Here is a 13,617-nt window from a genome sequence, read left to right as displayed (position 1 = left end):
TTCTAAGAATAAAATAACTAAATAGAGTTTAAAATAATTACAATCTATAAAGTGCATATTTCTTTTCAACGACTCACTTATAAGAACTTTATAGTTAAGCGATACAAATTTGGACATTTTAGTCGTTAAGTCTTGAACTTGAATAAAAATGCTGCTTTAAAGCTCTTCTACTCTATAGTTAATAGAAGAGGCACTACCTTCCAATGCCGCAGCGGCATATCAATGATTCTTTTCTCCCAGATTCAGCAGCAGGCATCGGTCTGTAGAACCTATAAAAAAGAGATGGTTGGGAATTTTTCTTGTCATTCGGCTCCAAGGAAGACATCTAATATTAAAGAGAAAGAGGCCTGAGAAGCATTCTACCGGCCAAGGTCAAAGAAAACAAATCAAAGTTTCATTTACCCTCAAATCGCGAATATTTGAAAGTTGGTAAAAACCCACGAGAAGTATGACCCTTCGATTAGAACGCCCTATATCTCGTGACACGCGGAAGCCACTCTAATACGCCCTTATTAGATAGAGTCTGATCGTGGCTTTCGCGGGACTCATTTGGGAAAAAGAACTTGAATAACTTCGTTTTTCTGAAGGAGTGTAACTTGATTTTTATTGAAATCATTGTTTTAAAATTTTTTTTTTTTAGATTGCTTATCAAACCAACCCTTAATAGTTTAATTGAATCTATATTACAACTTCGACACACAAATAATGAAATTTAGTCAAAACCCGTCCCGTGAACCAATAAATAATGATCTTCGAGAAGCATACAAATGCAAATATGACATTACATTAAATTATATAAAAATTGATTCTTTTTTCCTACACATTAAATGATCAAATTACAAGAAATAAATATATTATAGATATATATATATATATATATATATATATATGTGTAACGAGCTATTTTATTACCGCCAATGCCGTTCGTTACCGGGAAACACGTCGGCCGGTCAACTGTCGACATGTCCGACACTACTTTATTTCAGCTCAAAATCTTGAAGATCTTCAGGCTTTTCTCTCCAACTATTAATTAAACTTAGTTGCTAAATTTCTTACTGAAATTGGATGCATTTCTGTATGGAAAGACAACCACAATTTAGTTGTCATCTCTTAGTAATGGCTGATTATGAATTGAAAAATCTTCATTATCTTCTAATAATAATTAAATACAAATTAGAAATATTTTTGTTCTTATATTAAATAATGCCCAATTGTTATCTATATTATAATGACATCTTCAAATATTTATCATGTATATGATGAATTATTCGATATGCAATCTTGATTGTATCTTTTGTTTTCAAATTCACTAAAATAGAAATTCAATGAATTTAGGAATATTCATTTGTCATATTTGTTTATGAAAGTTGTTTTTGATTAACTCTAGTAATGTCATTTTTTGTAATATTCTTAAATTAAAAGAAATTCACAATAGTTATTGGTATTGTTCATGTACGACCATACGAATAATAAGATTATGTCTAATTTTTTATGATTTACGTCCCAAAAATTATTGTGGATAAGGCTTGAGTTGATTAAAGAATTGGAAAGACTTGATTGGTGAAGAAAATCGTGACTTTGTTCGGATAAGGAAAAGGGACTACATCGGCAGGAACGAGGGTCACTTCCTCCTTGATGATAATGATATTGTAGTTCCTAATCGAGAACCTTTCTAAATTGAAAATGATCATATTCTATAATGAACTATGAGTTAGAATTATGAACCGGTTGCACATCAAGTACCTATATAATATATGGGTTGAATCCGGTGGTAGGGACTCATAAAAAGCTAGCTAGAATTTTCTAAAACCTTTAGATAATCTCGAAGGAATAGATGAGCTTTAAAGAGTTGAATGTTGAGATTTGACAAGATGATGAGAATCTATAAAATTAACGAACTATAACCTTGCGTAAGCTGGTAGAACTTTGATATTAGCCTTAGAAAGGGTATCAGTAGGTATAGTATGGAATAAATGAGTTATGTCATATTGATATTACTTTTAGTGGGAGTGTTAACATATTGATATAAGATTAAATAATCAAATTCTTATGTTTGTAGTATAATTACTTTTTTAAATTTAAATTTTAAAGTTTAAGACTTCATGCCTAAAGTTCTTTAAAACTTACAACAAACAAATATTAAAAAAAGAAAAAAGATCATCCAACATAATTCACCAATAAGCAAAATTTAATTTATTGATTCCTTCAAACTCCAAGAGGAATAGACCTCATAAAGAAAATAGAACAACCGATAATAATTTGAAATAAATTCTAAAACAGAGAGAACCTCAAACCACATCAAAACACAATAAAGAACTAAGAATTATGATAGACATTGATTATAATCAGCACTGGAATCCCTCGGGAACCTTCTTCTTGCAGACATTAAGGAGCAAGCTGAGGGAGACAGGGATGTTAAGGTTGTTGCCCAACACATTGGCTTTAATGGCAGTGCAAAGGCAGACGGCAGCTTCAAGATCGACAAGGCCATCGATGAGGCTGCAGCATGGTGTCACAGGGGGCTTGCCGATGGTAACGTCAACGAGGCCACGGAGAAGCTTGGCGCAGACGCCGAGTTTAAGAGTGTCCCTTGGGCACTTTCCATGGGCAGATGGAGGGTTTGGCAATGTAGGAGGGCATGGGTTGGGAATGGGAGGGGAAGGGACATAGCAGTCGCTGCAGGCTGTGACAAGTGAAAAGAAGAGGAGATTGAGAGAGAGGAGGAAGGCAAGGGAGGCTGTAGCGTTGGAAGCCATTTGGGTGTCTTTCTTTAAAGTTTTTGAAGGGAGCTTGAGGTATTGGTGGTGGGAGAAAGGGGAGAATGGGTGGGTATTTATAGGATTGAGGAAAGAAAAAAGATTTATGAAAGAATAATAAGAAATTATTATGATATAATATTTGAATAATATGATATATGTTATAGTACGACGTGTTTGATGAGTTGATATGATATGTTAAGATATGATATGTTGAAGGCATGCTTGGGATATGTTATGTATATTGTGAATTGTTACGTCGGGAAGCATGAAAACGTTATGATATGGACATATGTGTAACATGAATGATATGATTGATATGCAAATGACGAATTGGCATGAACTACAACCCCAACAAACACATATGATATGATAAAAATGATATGAGATGAAGGAAGATACTAGCGGAGTTGTAGTATATGATAATGAAAATGGAAAAATGTTGGGACCTCGTACATTATTGTATGTGCATGCATCGGGGGATACTCCTTCTCCTTCATAATAGTATGGACACATACGCTACGAGTCAAGAAAACGATAATTGTTTACCATAATGTTGCCATGAAGGTCGCCATTCCTAACGGGTGTCCGACATCAATAGCTACCAGAGAATGGTCGCCCGACCAAAAGGGGGACTATGAGGTGTGCGAACTAACTGGTGGGTCCATACTTGCACGTGCGGACCGTGTGTAGAGAAATTAAATACACATCCAATTGCTGTTAGGATAGCCGCCATAGGAAACTAGACTGATATGATAGGTCCCATTCATGACATCTATATGTGTTTGCATTTAACCCAATAGCCATAGGAAACTAGACTGATATGATAGGTCCCATTCATGAAATTGTATGTGTTTGCCTTTAACCCAATAGTGAGGTCACTTACTAAGTATTTCTTAAGCCACATGCTACTTCTATAGGTAAAGGCAAGACATCTATGTCCGACCGACAATGACATCACAACTCAAGACCATGAAATATGCATAGGGTAGTTGCATTTATTTTCTTAGACTTATCTAGAATAAGATGATTTTAATTTAAATGTTATTTATTTCATTTAGTTTATTGTTGTGTCGATTTAAATATGTTTTCGAATACATAAGTCCAAAGCTGTGTTTTAAGATAAAGTTTATGATTTATGAACAAGTTTAAATGCTAATTTTCATATATAAATTATTACGCTATGATAACAGTGAAGAGTCTAAGTAAGTAAAAATCTAGGATCGTTACATTTATTTTGATGAATTTAGTTCGAATACACATAATTAAGTGTTGTGTTGTGATTCTTAGACTCAAATGTGTATGAAGATATTTGTCCATATTTGCATGTGTGATTGTATGACCGAGATCTAACAATAGAACTTAATCAAATTGCAATTTGCACGATGGGTTCCTCGGTGGCTTTTTAAAGTCGAATTAGGTAACGTGTGCTACTAATGAATAATTTACGATCTTCACAATGATATGTTTATGCATACATAATCATCGTGTCCTATAAATTAGTTTCAAAATGCATGCGAATAATGGATTATCAACTATTTTTACCTAATGGATGAGATTTATCTTTTAAGTATGTCCTATAAAGATATATATGTTAGATACCACGTTAACTGTGATTATTATCATACAATATGATGTTGTTACCTCCCGGGATAGTAAGAGGAGTTGTCAATTCATCCTAAACATGAACTCATATGGATTGACGAGAGTATTTGTGGTATGACCTAGATATCGGGTCACTCCCCAATGATTGAAAGTACAGTATAAGGCCAGCTAACCTTCGAACAACTTTTTTTTAATGGATTTTAAAATTTTTAATTTTAGATAGCATATCATATCTCTAAAATATTCAATTAAATTTATATTACTTTGACGCACAAATAATGAATTTATAATTAAAGGAAAATCCTTCCCGTGAACCAATGAATAAATAAATGATACTTTGCCAGATGGCTTCGTGATTCAACTCAAGATTCCAAGTTGTGACATTATATTAAATTATCAAAAATGATTTATAAATATATTATAAGAAATAAATATAATATATGTGTTTCATGCATGCAGAGTAAACTAGTGTATTACCGCGCAGGCCGTTGGTTACCGGGGCACACGTTGGCCGGTCAACCGTCGACATGTCGGACACTTCTTTATCACAGCTCAAAAATCTTGAAGATCTTCAAAGTTTCTCTCTTCCATTAATAAAATAACTAATAAAATTCATACTAAAATAGGATGCTATCTCTATACACAATTACTAGATATAAATTGAATTAATTTCCTACTACAACATAGATCTCGTAAATTAAAATTCGTATGGGGTGGATTAAAAATTTGCATTTCTTTTAATAGCTATGGAATATCGATTCAAAGTAGTTTTCCAACGACAATATAGTTGTCCTAACTTAAATGTCGTTGGTGGTGGATTATAAAATTTTATTGTGCAAAACGATTATCAACATTATGATTGTCATGAAAATTTGGTTCATCAGTCTTTTGGTACATTCCCCACTTCGATTCATGTACCTATTGGATTCATTTGGTTCATCCTCATATTGATGTATTTTCTCCTATCATTTTGATTCATGTAACAAATATTAGTATGACTATGCCGAGGTAGAGTCTATCATTTTGTATGTGTCAAAAGGCAATTGAGATTTTTTTTTTTGTAAATGAGATTTTGTAGTGTGAGAGTGTGAGAGATACACTTGTAAACACTTTGATTATAGTGATTGACTACCACTCAGTGAATGTTTGATAATTTTTTCTCTCCAAACTATGTAAATTTTTGTCTCTTTATTTATTTATGTTTGTGGGTATGTGAGTATGATTGATCTTGATTCCACCTCTGTTTCTGCTACAACAATATTCTCTCAATTTTAAGTGAGAATTTATATATTTCTTTTTTAAGGGGTGATTTAATATAAATAGTGAAAATTATGAAAATAATATTAATATTATATTCATATTTTTTTAATTAAAAATTGAAAATTTTGAAAATTTTAAACTACTTACTATTTTTATATGTTACAAACACATTATATTTTTGTTAAACAGTAAGTAAAACCTTTATAATCGAAATGCGTTGTAAATATAAAAGGCAACTTTGTTTTTCATTTGATGCTTTTGTCTTCTACTTTTAATATTTTTTTGTTAAACTATATTAGTTTATCTAAAACTTCTTTAAAATATTTAAAATGAGCTCACTACTCATAATTCACACCTAAAAAAAAAATTAATTTATTCATTCCTTCAAATTCCAAGAGGAATAGACCTCATGAAGATAATAGAAAAATCGATAATAATTTGTAATAAATTCTAAAACAGAGAGAACCTCAAACCAAATACATCAAAATACAATCAAGAACTCAAGAAATATGAAAGACATTGATTATAATCAGCACTTGAATCCCTCGGGAACCTTCTTCTTGCAGACATTAAGGAGCAGGCTGAGGGAGACGGGGATGTTAAGGTTGTTGCCCTACACATTGGCTTTAATGGCAGTGCAAAGGCAGACAGGCAGCTTCAAGATCGACCAGGCCTTCGATGAGGGTGCAGCACGACATGACAGGGGGCTTTCCGATGGTAACGTCAAGGAGGCCGCCGAGCTGTCAAAATCTAGTGCAACTTATTTCGAGTTTGAATTAGTTATGGAATATATGATATTTGTAATCATTTAATATCTTGAAGAATATATTAGTTAGGAAATATATTTTAACTATTCGTAATCAGTTAAATTTAAATAGTAGTATATTTTATTTTATTATCAAGATTTAGTTCGTTTATATTTTCTTTGTAGATATTATTTAATATCTTGTATCCTATTTAAAAGTTGTGAAAGATTGTGAATATCTATGAAGATTAAGAACCTTCGATCCCAATTCTATTTCTTATTCTTAGATCGGTATTCTTTCGAGTAATAATATTTTCATATCTATTCACACTTTTGAGTGGTAGATATTGTGTTAGTTGGTATCAGAGCCAAGTTGGTACGGTTTGATATTATTACTCAACGAGATGAATGGTGAGAGTGAATGGTGAGAGTTCTTCTATGGGTATAGCTATGAAAAAGCTTGTTGGCAATAACTATAGTTATTGGAAGTTATGCATGTAAGCTTATCTACAAGGGCAAGAATTGTGGGATTTAATTGAAAGTGATGACATAGAAATTCCACCGATACTCCACTGAATGCAAAATTACGTCAACAATGGAAGATCAAATGCGGAAAAGCCTTATTTACCTTGCGAACTTTGATTAGCAAGGAGTATATTGATCATGTTCGTGATTTAAAGTCACCAAAGCAAGTATGGGATACACTTCAAAAATTGTTCACTAAAAAAATACCTCTCGACTGCAATTTCTAGAGAATGAACTAGCTATGGTAACTCAAGGTAATTTTTTTGTTGAAGAATATTTTTTGAAAGTGAAAAATCTATGTACTGAAATTTTAGAATTAGATGCTAAGAAACCAGTGAGTGAGGCTCGATTACGGCGTTATCTTATTAGTGGATTACGGAAAGAGTTTATGCCCTTTGTTTCCTCAATACAAGGGTGGGCAAATCAGCTTACAGTAATTAAACGGGAGAATCTTCTTTCTAATCATGAAGCCTTGATTAAGCAAATGACTAGCAGCAACGAGTTTTCCCGAAAGTCAGAAGATGTGCTGTATGTCAAAGATCAAAGGAGACATAATTTCCATTTAAACCTTGTTGCAGGTGTGGAAAACCAGGTCATTTTAAACGAGATTGTCAGGTGAAAGTGATGTGTGATCGTTGTGGAAAGCCAAGCCATATTAAGCCAAATTACCGAGTCAAAATCGAGGAATTAGAAGCAAATGCTATACATGAAAGTAAAAATTTTTCAGATTCAATTTGGGAATACTGCTTAGCCACTGAGGTTCTTGATCAGCCAACAAACGTGACTTCAGCCATATATCAAGATGATGTCTCTACATGTGATCAAAATTCTAATTCCACTACTTACGCTTCTGAATTTGATTCTCTCCAAATTTCGCCTCTAGACTCTCTCTTTTTCTCCAATGTCAATTTTGTTGCCCCTGATGACCCTTCTATTTATTTCACGGCTTTGGATTTGGGATTCGACGAAAATGAAGTCTTCGAGCTAAATTTTGACGATCTTGACGGTCTTTACCTCCCCTCTGAGGCTGACGATTTCCTCATCTGGGAGAGTTTGGATCAAACTACCAATTCGCAGGATTCGGCTACAGATGCTCAGCCCCAACCTGACCCAGAAATAGCGGCACTGCTTGATGATGATGATTTATCACAATTTGGTTTTGATGTTGAGGACTTGAATGAGGATTTCGTAGTTCAGGCAAATTTATGTGAAGAAGGGGAGGATGGTTCAACGGATAATAAGTTTAGTGTGGCTAAAGATTCTGAGAAGGCGACAGGAGGCCAGAATATTGTTAATAACAAATCTCTTGGCGACGACATTTTTGAGGATGCAGACATTGACCATGTGAAAGATGATGTTGATAAGCCACGAACTCGGCAATTTTTGGATGAGTGATTTGACACCCTCTTAAGTCAGGACTATGCATCTAGTGACAATGGTGACCGTGCTTGTGATGAGCATGATGGTTGGGTAGCTGAAGAAGATGAGTCCCTTGCTCAGAAGCTCAAGCATGCCCTTGGTGATCATAGTAAGGATGACTTGAACCTTGACCAAGGACATAAAGCTCCTGCGCAGATATTGAGTGGTAAAAAAGTACAGAAGATCAAGACCTTTTGCAGTCTGCCAAAGATGTAATTCACCGGTGTATGGAGTAGGCTGAGTCTGCCCAAGTTGAGATGAATTATTACTCTTTGACATTAGAATTGGAGCAATCAAAAGCTCAGATTCAATCATTGGAGGGTCATATTAGTAATTTGGATCCTGCTGTTAAGGCCTTGGAAGAGACCATATTCATGAAACCAGATTATGCTAATGCTCACTGTGATTTGGCCTCCGCTTTGCATGCAATGGGGGAAGATGAGCGAGCAATTGAGGTGTTTCAGAAGGCAATCGACTTGAAGCTTGGCCATGTAGATGCTTTGTATATTTTGGGTGGACTTTATGTGGACTCAAATGGTGAAATGGGTTTTATAGTTGTGGAAGCCTCAAAGTTTAAGACCATTGGAGAGAAGACTGTTTTGAGACCGGAAGTGTCAAATGCTCTCAAAATTAGATCTTTTTAGAAGATTCCCGGATTGAATCACTGTGAACATGATGTGTCAGTGTCTTATTCAGGTGGTGGCGTGCCTGAAAAGTCCATACGCAAGCCTAGCTAGAAGAAATTCTTAGTAGATTATTTTGTTCGAAAGAATGTGTTAACGCAGGATGTTGAATTGCACGAAATACATACTTGCAGACATTAAAGCACTTGCCAAAATGAAGTTTGAAGTTTTCCTAAAAGCTCTCAGAGTTATTAAGAAATAAGCTTGCACCAAGGGAGGCTGTCATAATTTAGTGCTAACTTATTTCGAATTTGAATTAGTTATAGAATATACGAGGTTCGTAATCATTTAATATTTTGAAGAATATATTAGTTAGGAAATATATTTTAAATATTCGTAATAAGTTAAATTTGAATAGTAGTATATTTTATTTTATTATCAAGATTTACTTAGTTTATATTTTATTTGTAGATATTATTTAGTATCTTGTATCATTTTGAAATGTTGTGAAAGGTGGTGAATATCAATGAAGATTAATAATCTTCGATCCCAATTCTATTTCTTGTTCTTAGATCTGTATCTTTTATTGAGTAATAATATTTTCATATCTATTCACACTTTTAAGTGGTAGATATTGCGTCACCTTGGCGCAGACGCCGAGTTTAAGAGTGTCCCTAAGGCACTTTCCATGGGCAAATGGAGGGTTTGGCATTGTAGGAGGGCATGGGTTGGGAATGGGAGGGGAAGGGACATAGCAGTCGCTGCAGGCTGAGACAAGGGAAAAGAAGAGGAGATTGAGAGAGAGGAGGAAGGCGAGGGAGGGTGTAGCTTTGGAAGCCATTTGGGTGTCTCTCTTTAAAGTCTTTGAAGGGAGTTTGAGGGATTGGTGGTGGGAGAAAGGGGAGCATGGATGGGTATTTATAGGATTGAGGAAAGAAGAAATGATTTGAGAAAGAATAATAAGAAACCATAAGTGATAACATGCCTATGAGTTCTTCCCTGATTTTTTAAGGTGGAATTAGGTAGAATGTGCTAATAATTTATGATCTTCCCATTGAGTTTGTTAACGAAGCTCTCTTGAATAAGGGATTATCAATGGTTTCCTTGGGCTCTCAAGTAGACTTAAGCACTAAGGATCATTTATGACTAATTAATACATGATATTGATGAGATTCAACTTTTTAAGTATGTCAGGTAAAGATATATAGGTTAAATACCGTGTATGATGTAACTTCTTACGTGGATATATTCCTTTCAAACTTCATTTTTTTTTTATGAACTTTCAAATTTAATATAGAAGTCTTAAAACATTACAAATATATATATATATTAGACTAAACCCAAGTAAATGTAAAAATAACAATATCTTATACTAATTTATGAACTACGAAATTAAATGCAACTACCCTATGCATGTGTAATGGTGATGCCGTCTTCAACCGTAGAGGGGTGTCTTGCCTTTATCTGAAATATAAAAGTAACATGACTTGAGTATTTTTAGAAAACCTCAATATTGAGATAAGGGAATGCAAACACGGTGAGGGACATTCATTTAAAATCATTATAGAGGTGGTTTCCTAGACAAATTGTAGAGGTGACCTTCAGTCTGGATAAATTGGATGTGTAGTACTTCACTACACACGGCTCACACGTACGAGCTTGAGTCCACTAGGCTTGCACACCCCCGGACTCATCATAGTCAAGCTAGTTGACTTTAGTCGGATGTCCGAAGGTACAACAAACCCTCAAATATCATGCAAGACATGATGATGATGATCATCATCATCATGTATGCGTCCGTACTCATCATTATAAAAGGGAAAATAACCAGATATAAATGAACATACAATATGCATGAGGTTTCTATAGTTTTCATCTTAAATCATTCACGTGACACAACCCCATACATTTTTCACGTGTTACTCTAGGTAACATGCATGAATAAGTCTTCATATGTTCATCCTGATATGGAAATCAGTCCAAGGGAAAGCTCTGATAACAAATGATATGGAATTACTACAAGGGGAATAAGATTTAGATTATCTTGTTGATCGAATATCTCAAGGTAGAAACACTTGTTTGAGATTCAAATCACTCCACAAGCAAGATTGATCATATCGAACTTGAATGATTCTACATGCAAACTAATGGCGCTAATGGCCAAGGAAAGCATAAATTCTTCTCTTTTACTATATTTTCCAAATCTGCTTACAACTACAACATACAACATATATGGCTTTATATAGCCTCAAAATGAAACTATTAATGTAACATTCATACTTTATGGTCATAATTAACCTGAATGTAAATGTAACTTAAACTAAATAAAAAGTCTTTAACATTAATGAAATACAATAACTCTAAATTATTTTAAATTGTAATCCACCCAAAATTTATAACAATGAAACTTCTTCAATGTGGCATGAATTGAAATATCTTTTTGATAATTTCAACAACATTTTCTTCACATCTTCATTGAAGTATATTGTATGATTGATGTCTCTTAGTTCAAATCACATCGCTTATAATATTTAGAAGTTGTGTATTAGAAAACTCTTCATCATAATGCAATATGACATCTCTTACATGCACATCATCATAATATGAGATATCATCATATTATGTTATATCATCATCATACATCTTCTGTCATCATGTCATAATGCATCGTCATCCTAGTGTATCATAGCATCATAGTACATCACAACATCATAATGTCATATCAACTCACATCATCATAACATATCATAGCATCATCATAACACATCATAATATCATATAAACATACATGACACGTGCTAGGGCTATTGGGCACGTGTTATCATACATAAAACAAGTCTTCCGACCAAGTCGATAGTAAGATCACTTACTTGGTTAACCTAGGCTAAAGCTACTACGACTCCTTAATGCTAGCTTAACGCTGCTCTCTAAAATCTAATTATACCTAAATAGTTCCAAAATTATAAATTAACATTCTAATGTGAGAATTGGCTCATCTAATTTGACATAAAATAATTTAAACTTATTCCTGATAATTTAAATTAACTAAACCTGAATTTGCATAAAATAATTTAAATTAGACTTCAAAAATTTAAAATAGGTAAAAGGTAGTCATATTAATCTTAAACGCTTCTGAAGAGTTGAAACTAGTAGAAAAGGGTCCGAACATATCATACTCAAACCAAATTAGCCAAAATGCTGGTCTGGATTTGTCAAAAAGGAATACAACTCTAATTCTATAACGAGTTTTTAAATTTATAATTTTAGATGGCGTATTTAATCACTCTAAAATATTTAATTAAATATGTAAAATCCTTCCCGTGAACCAATGATGAGGTTGGAGAGATAAAAATGATACTTTGCCAGATGGCTTCTGGATTCAACTCAAGATTCCAAATTGTGACATTATATTAAATTATCAAAAATTATTTGTAAATAAATATAACATATGTGTTTCATGTATGCAGAGTAAACCAGTGTATTACCGCCCAGGCCGTTGGTTACCGGGCCACACGTTAGCCGGTCAACCGTCGACATGTCGGACACTTCTTTATCACAGCTCAAAAATTTTGAAGATCTTTACATTTTCTCTCTTCAAATATTAAAACAATTAATAAAATTCAAGGATGCTATCTCTATATATGTACTAGATACTTGGAAAATATATGTGAATTTGACATGGTGTTAGACCTTAACTGATGGAAAATGTTTTGATATTCATATAAAATTAAAATTACTTTGACGTTTTTAGACTTGGTAGTAATTTAACTTAGTATAAGAGCTAAAAGGTCTTGTGTTTACACGCAAATAATATATAGTATATAGTTGTTGAAAATTGTCATGAAGATGTGGTTCATGAATCTTTTAGTATATTCTCTACCTCGATTCATGTACCTATTGGATTCATTTGGTTTATCCCCATATTCATACGTTCTCTCATATTGGTATATGAGTCATCTTGATTCATGTATGAGCATTAATATTTTTATACCTATATAAAGGTTTGTCTAGCATTGTTATGAGATATGGAGTTGGTATCATTTTGTATGTCAAGAGGTAATTGCGAGAAATTTTGTAAGTGAGACTTTGTAATGTGAGAGCATGAGAGATATACTTATAAATACTTTGATTATAGTGATAAGCTACGACTCGTGGATATAGGAAAATTTCTTCTTCCAAACAACATAATTTTTTATGTTCCTTTGTTTATTTATATTTGTGGGTGTGTGAATATGATTGATCTTGATTCCCTTCTGCTTCCACTGCAACAATATTCTCTGACATTGATATCGATTTTTTAAATAAGTGAAGAATTTATATATTTATTTCTTTTTTAAGGGGTGATTTAATATAAAATAGTGAAAATTATGATATTACGTTCAGACTTTTTTTAATTAAAAAATTTTAATTGAAAATTTTGAAACTTTTAACCTAAATTCTATTTTTATATGTTACAAACGCTTATATTTTTGTTAAATTGTAAGTAAAACCTTTATAATCGAAATGCATAGAAAATATAAAATGCAACTTTGTTTTTCATTTAATGCTTTTATCTTCTACCTGTAATATTTTTTGTTAAACTATATTAGTTTATCTAAAACTTCTTAAAAATATTTTAAAATGCGTTCACCAATAAGAAAATTTTAATTTATTGATTCAAAATTTAAGATGAATAGACCCATGA

At 33.1% G+C, this 13,617-nt stretch overlaps 1 protein-coding gene and 1 pseudogene across 1 annotated transcript; both read right to left on the bottom strand.

Moving 5' to 3' along the window:
• Positions 1–2,170: 2,170 nt before the first annotated feature.
• On the bottom strand, positions 2,171–2,787 carry LOC111468969 (14 kDa proline-rich protein DC2.15-like). The gene has a single exon (XM_023114148.1). The coding sequence runs from the start codon at positions 2,754–2,756 to the stop codon at positions 2,346–2,348; it is 411 nt and encodes a 136-aa protein (XP_022969916.1). The 5' UTR covers positions 2,757–2,787; the 3' UTR covers positions 2,171–2,345.
• A 3,251-nt stretch (positions 2,788–6,038) lies between these two features.
• LOC111469166 lies at positions 6,039–9,820 on the bottom strand (annotated as a pseudogene).
• Between the last annotated feature and the right edge of the window lie 3,797 nt (positions 9,821–13,617).

This window comes from Cucurbita maxima, unplaced genomic scaffold (assembly GCF_002738345.1).
Source record: "Cucurbita maxima cultivar Rimu unplaced genomic scaffold, Cmax_1.0 Cma_Scf00038, whole genome shotgun sequence".
Lineage (NCBI taxonomy): Eukaryota > Viridiplantae > Streptophyta > Magnoliopsida > Cucurbitales > Cucurbitaceae > Cucurbita > Cucurbita maxima.
This window is presented reverse-complemented; position numbering and strand designations above follow the sequence as displayed.

Coding starts and splice junctions, on each gene's coding strand:
- LOC111468969 (XM_023114148.1), bottom strand. CDS start 2,756: ATGGCTTCCAACGCTACAGCCTCCCTTGCCTTCCTCCTCTCTCTCAAT.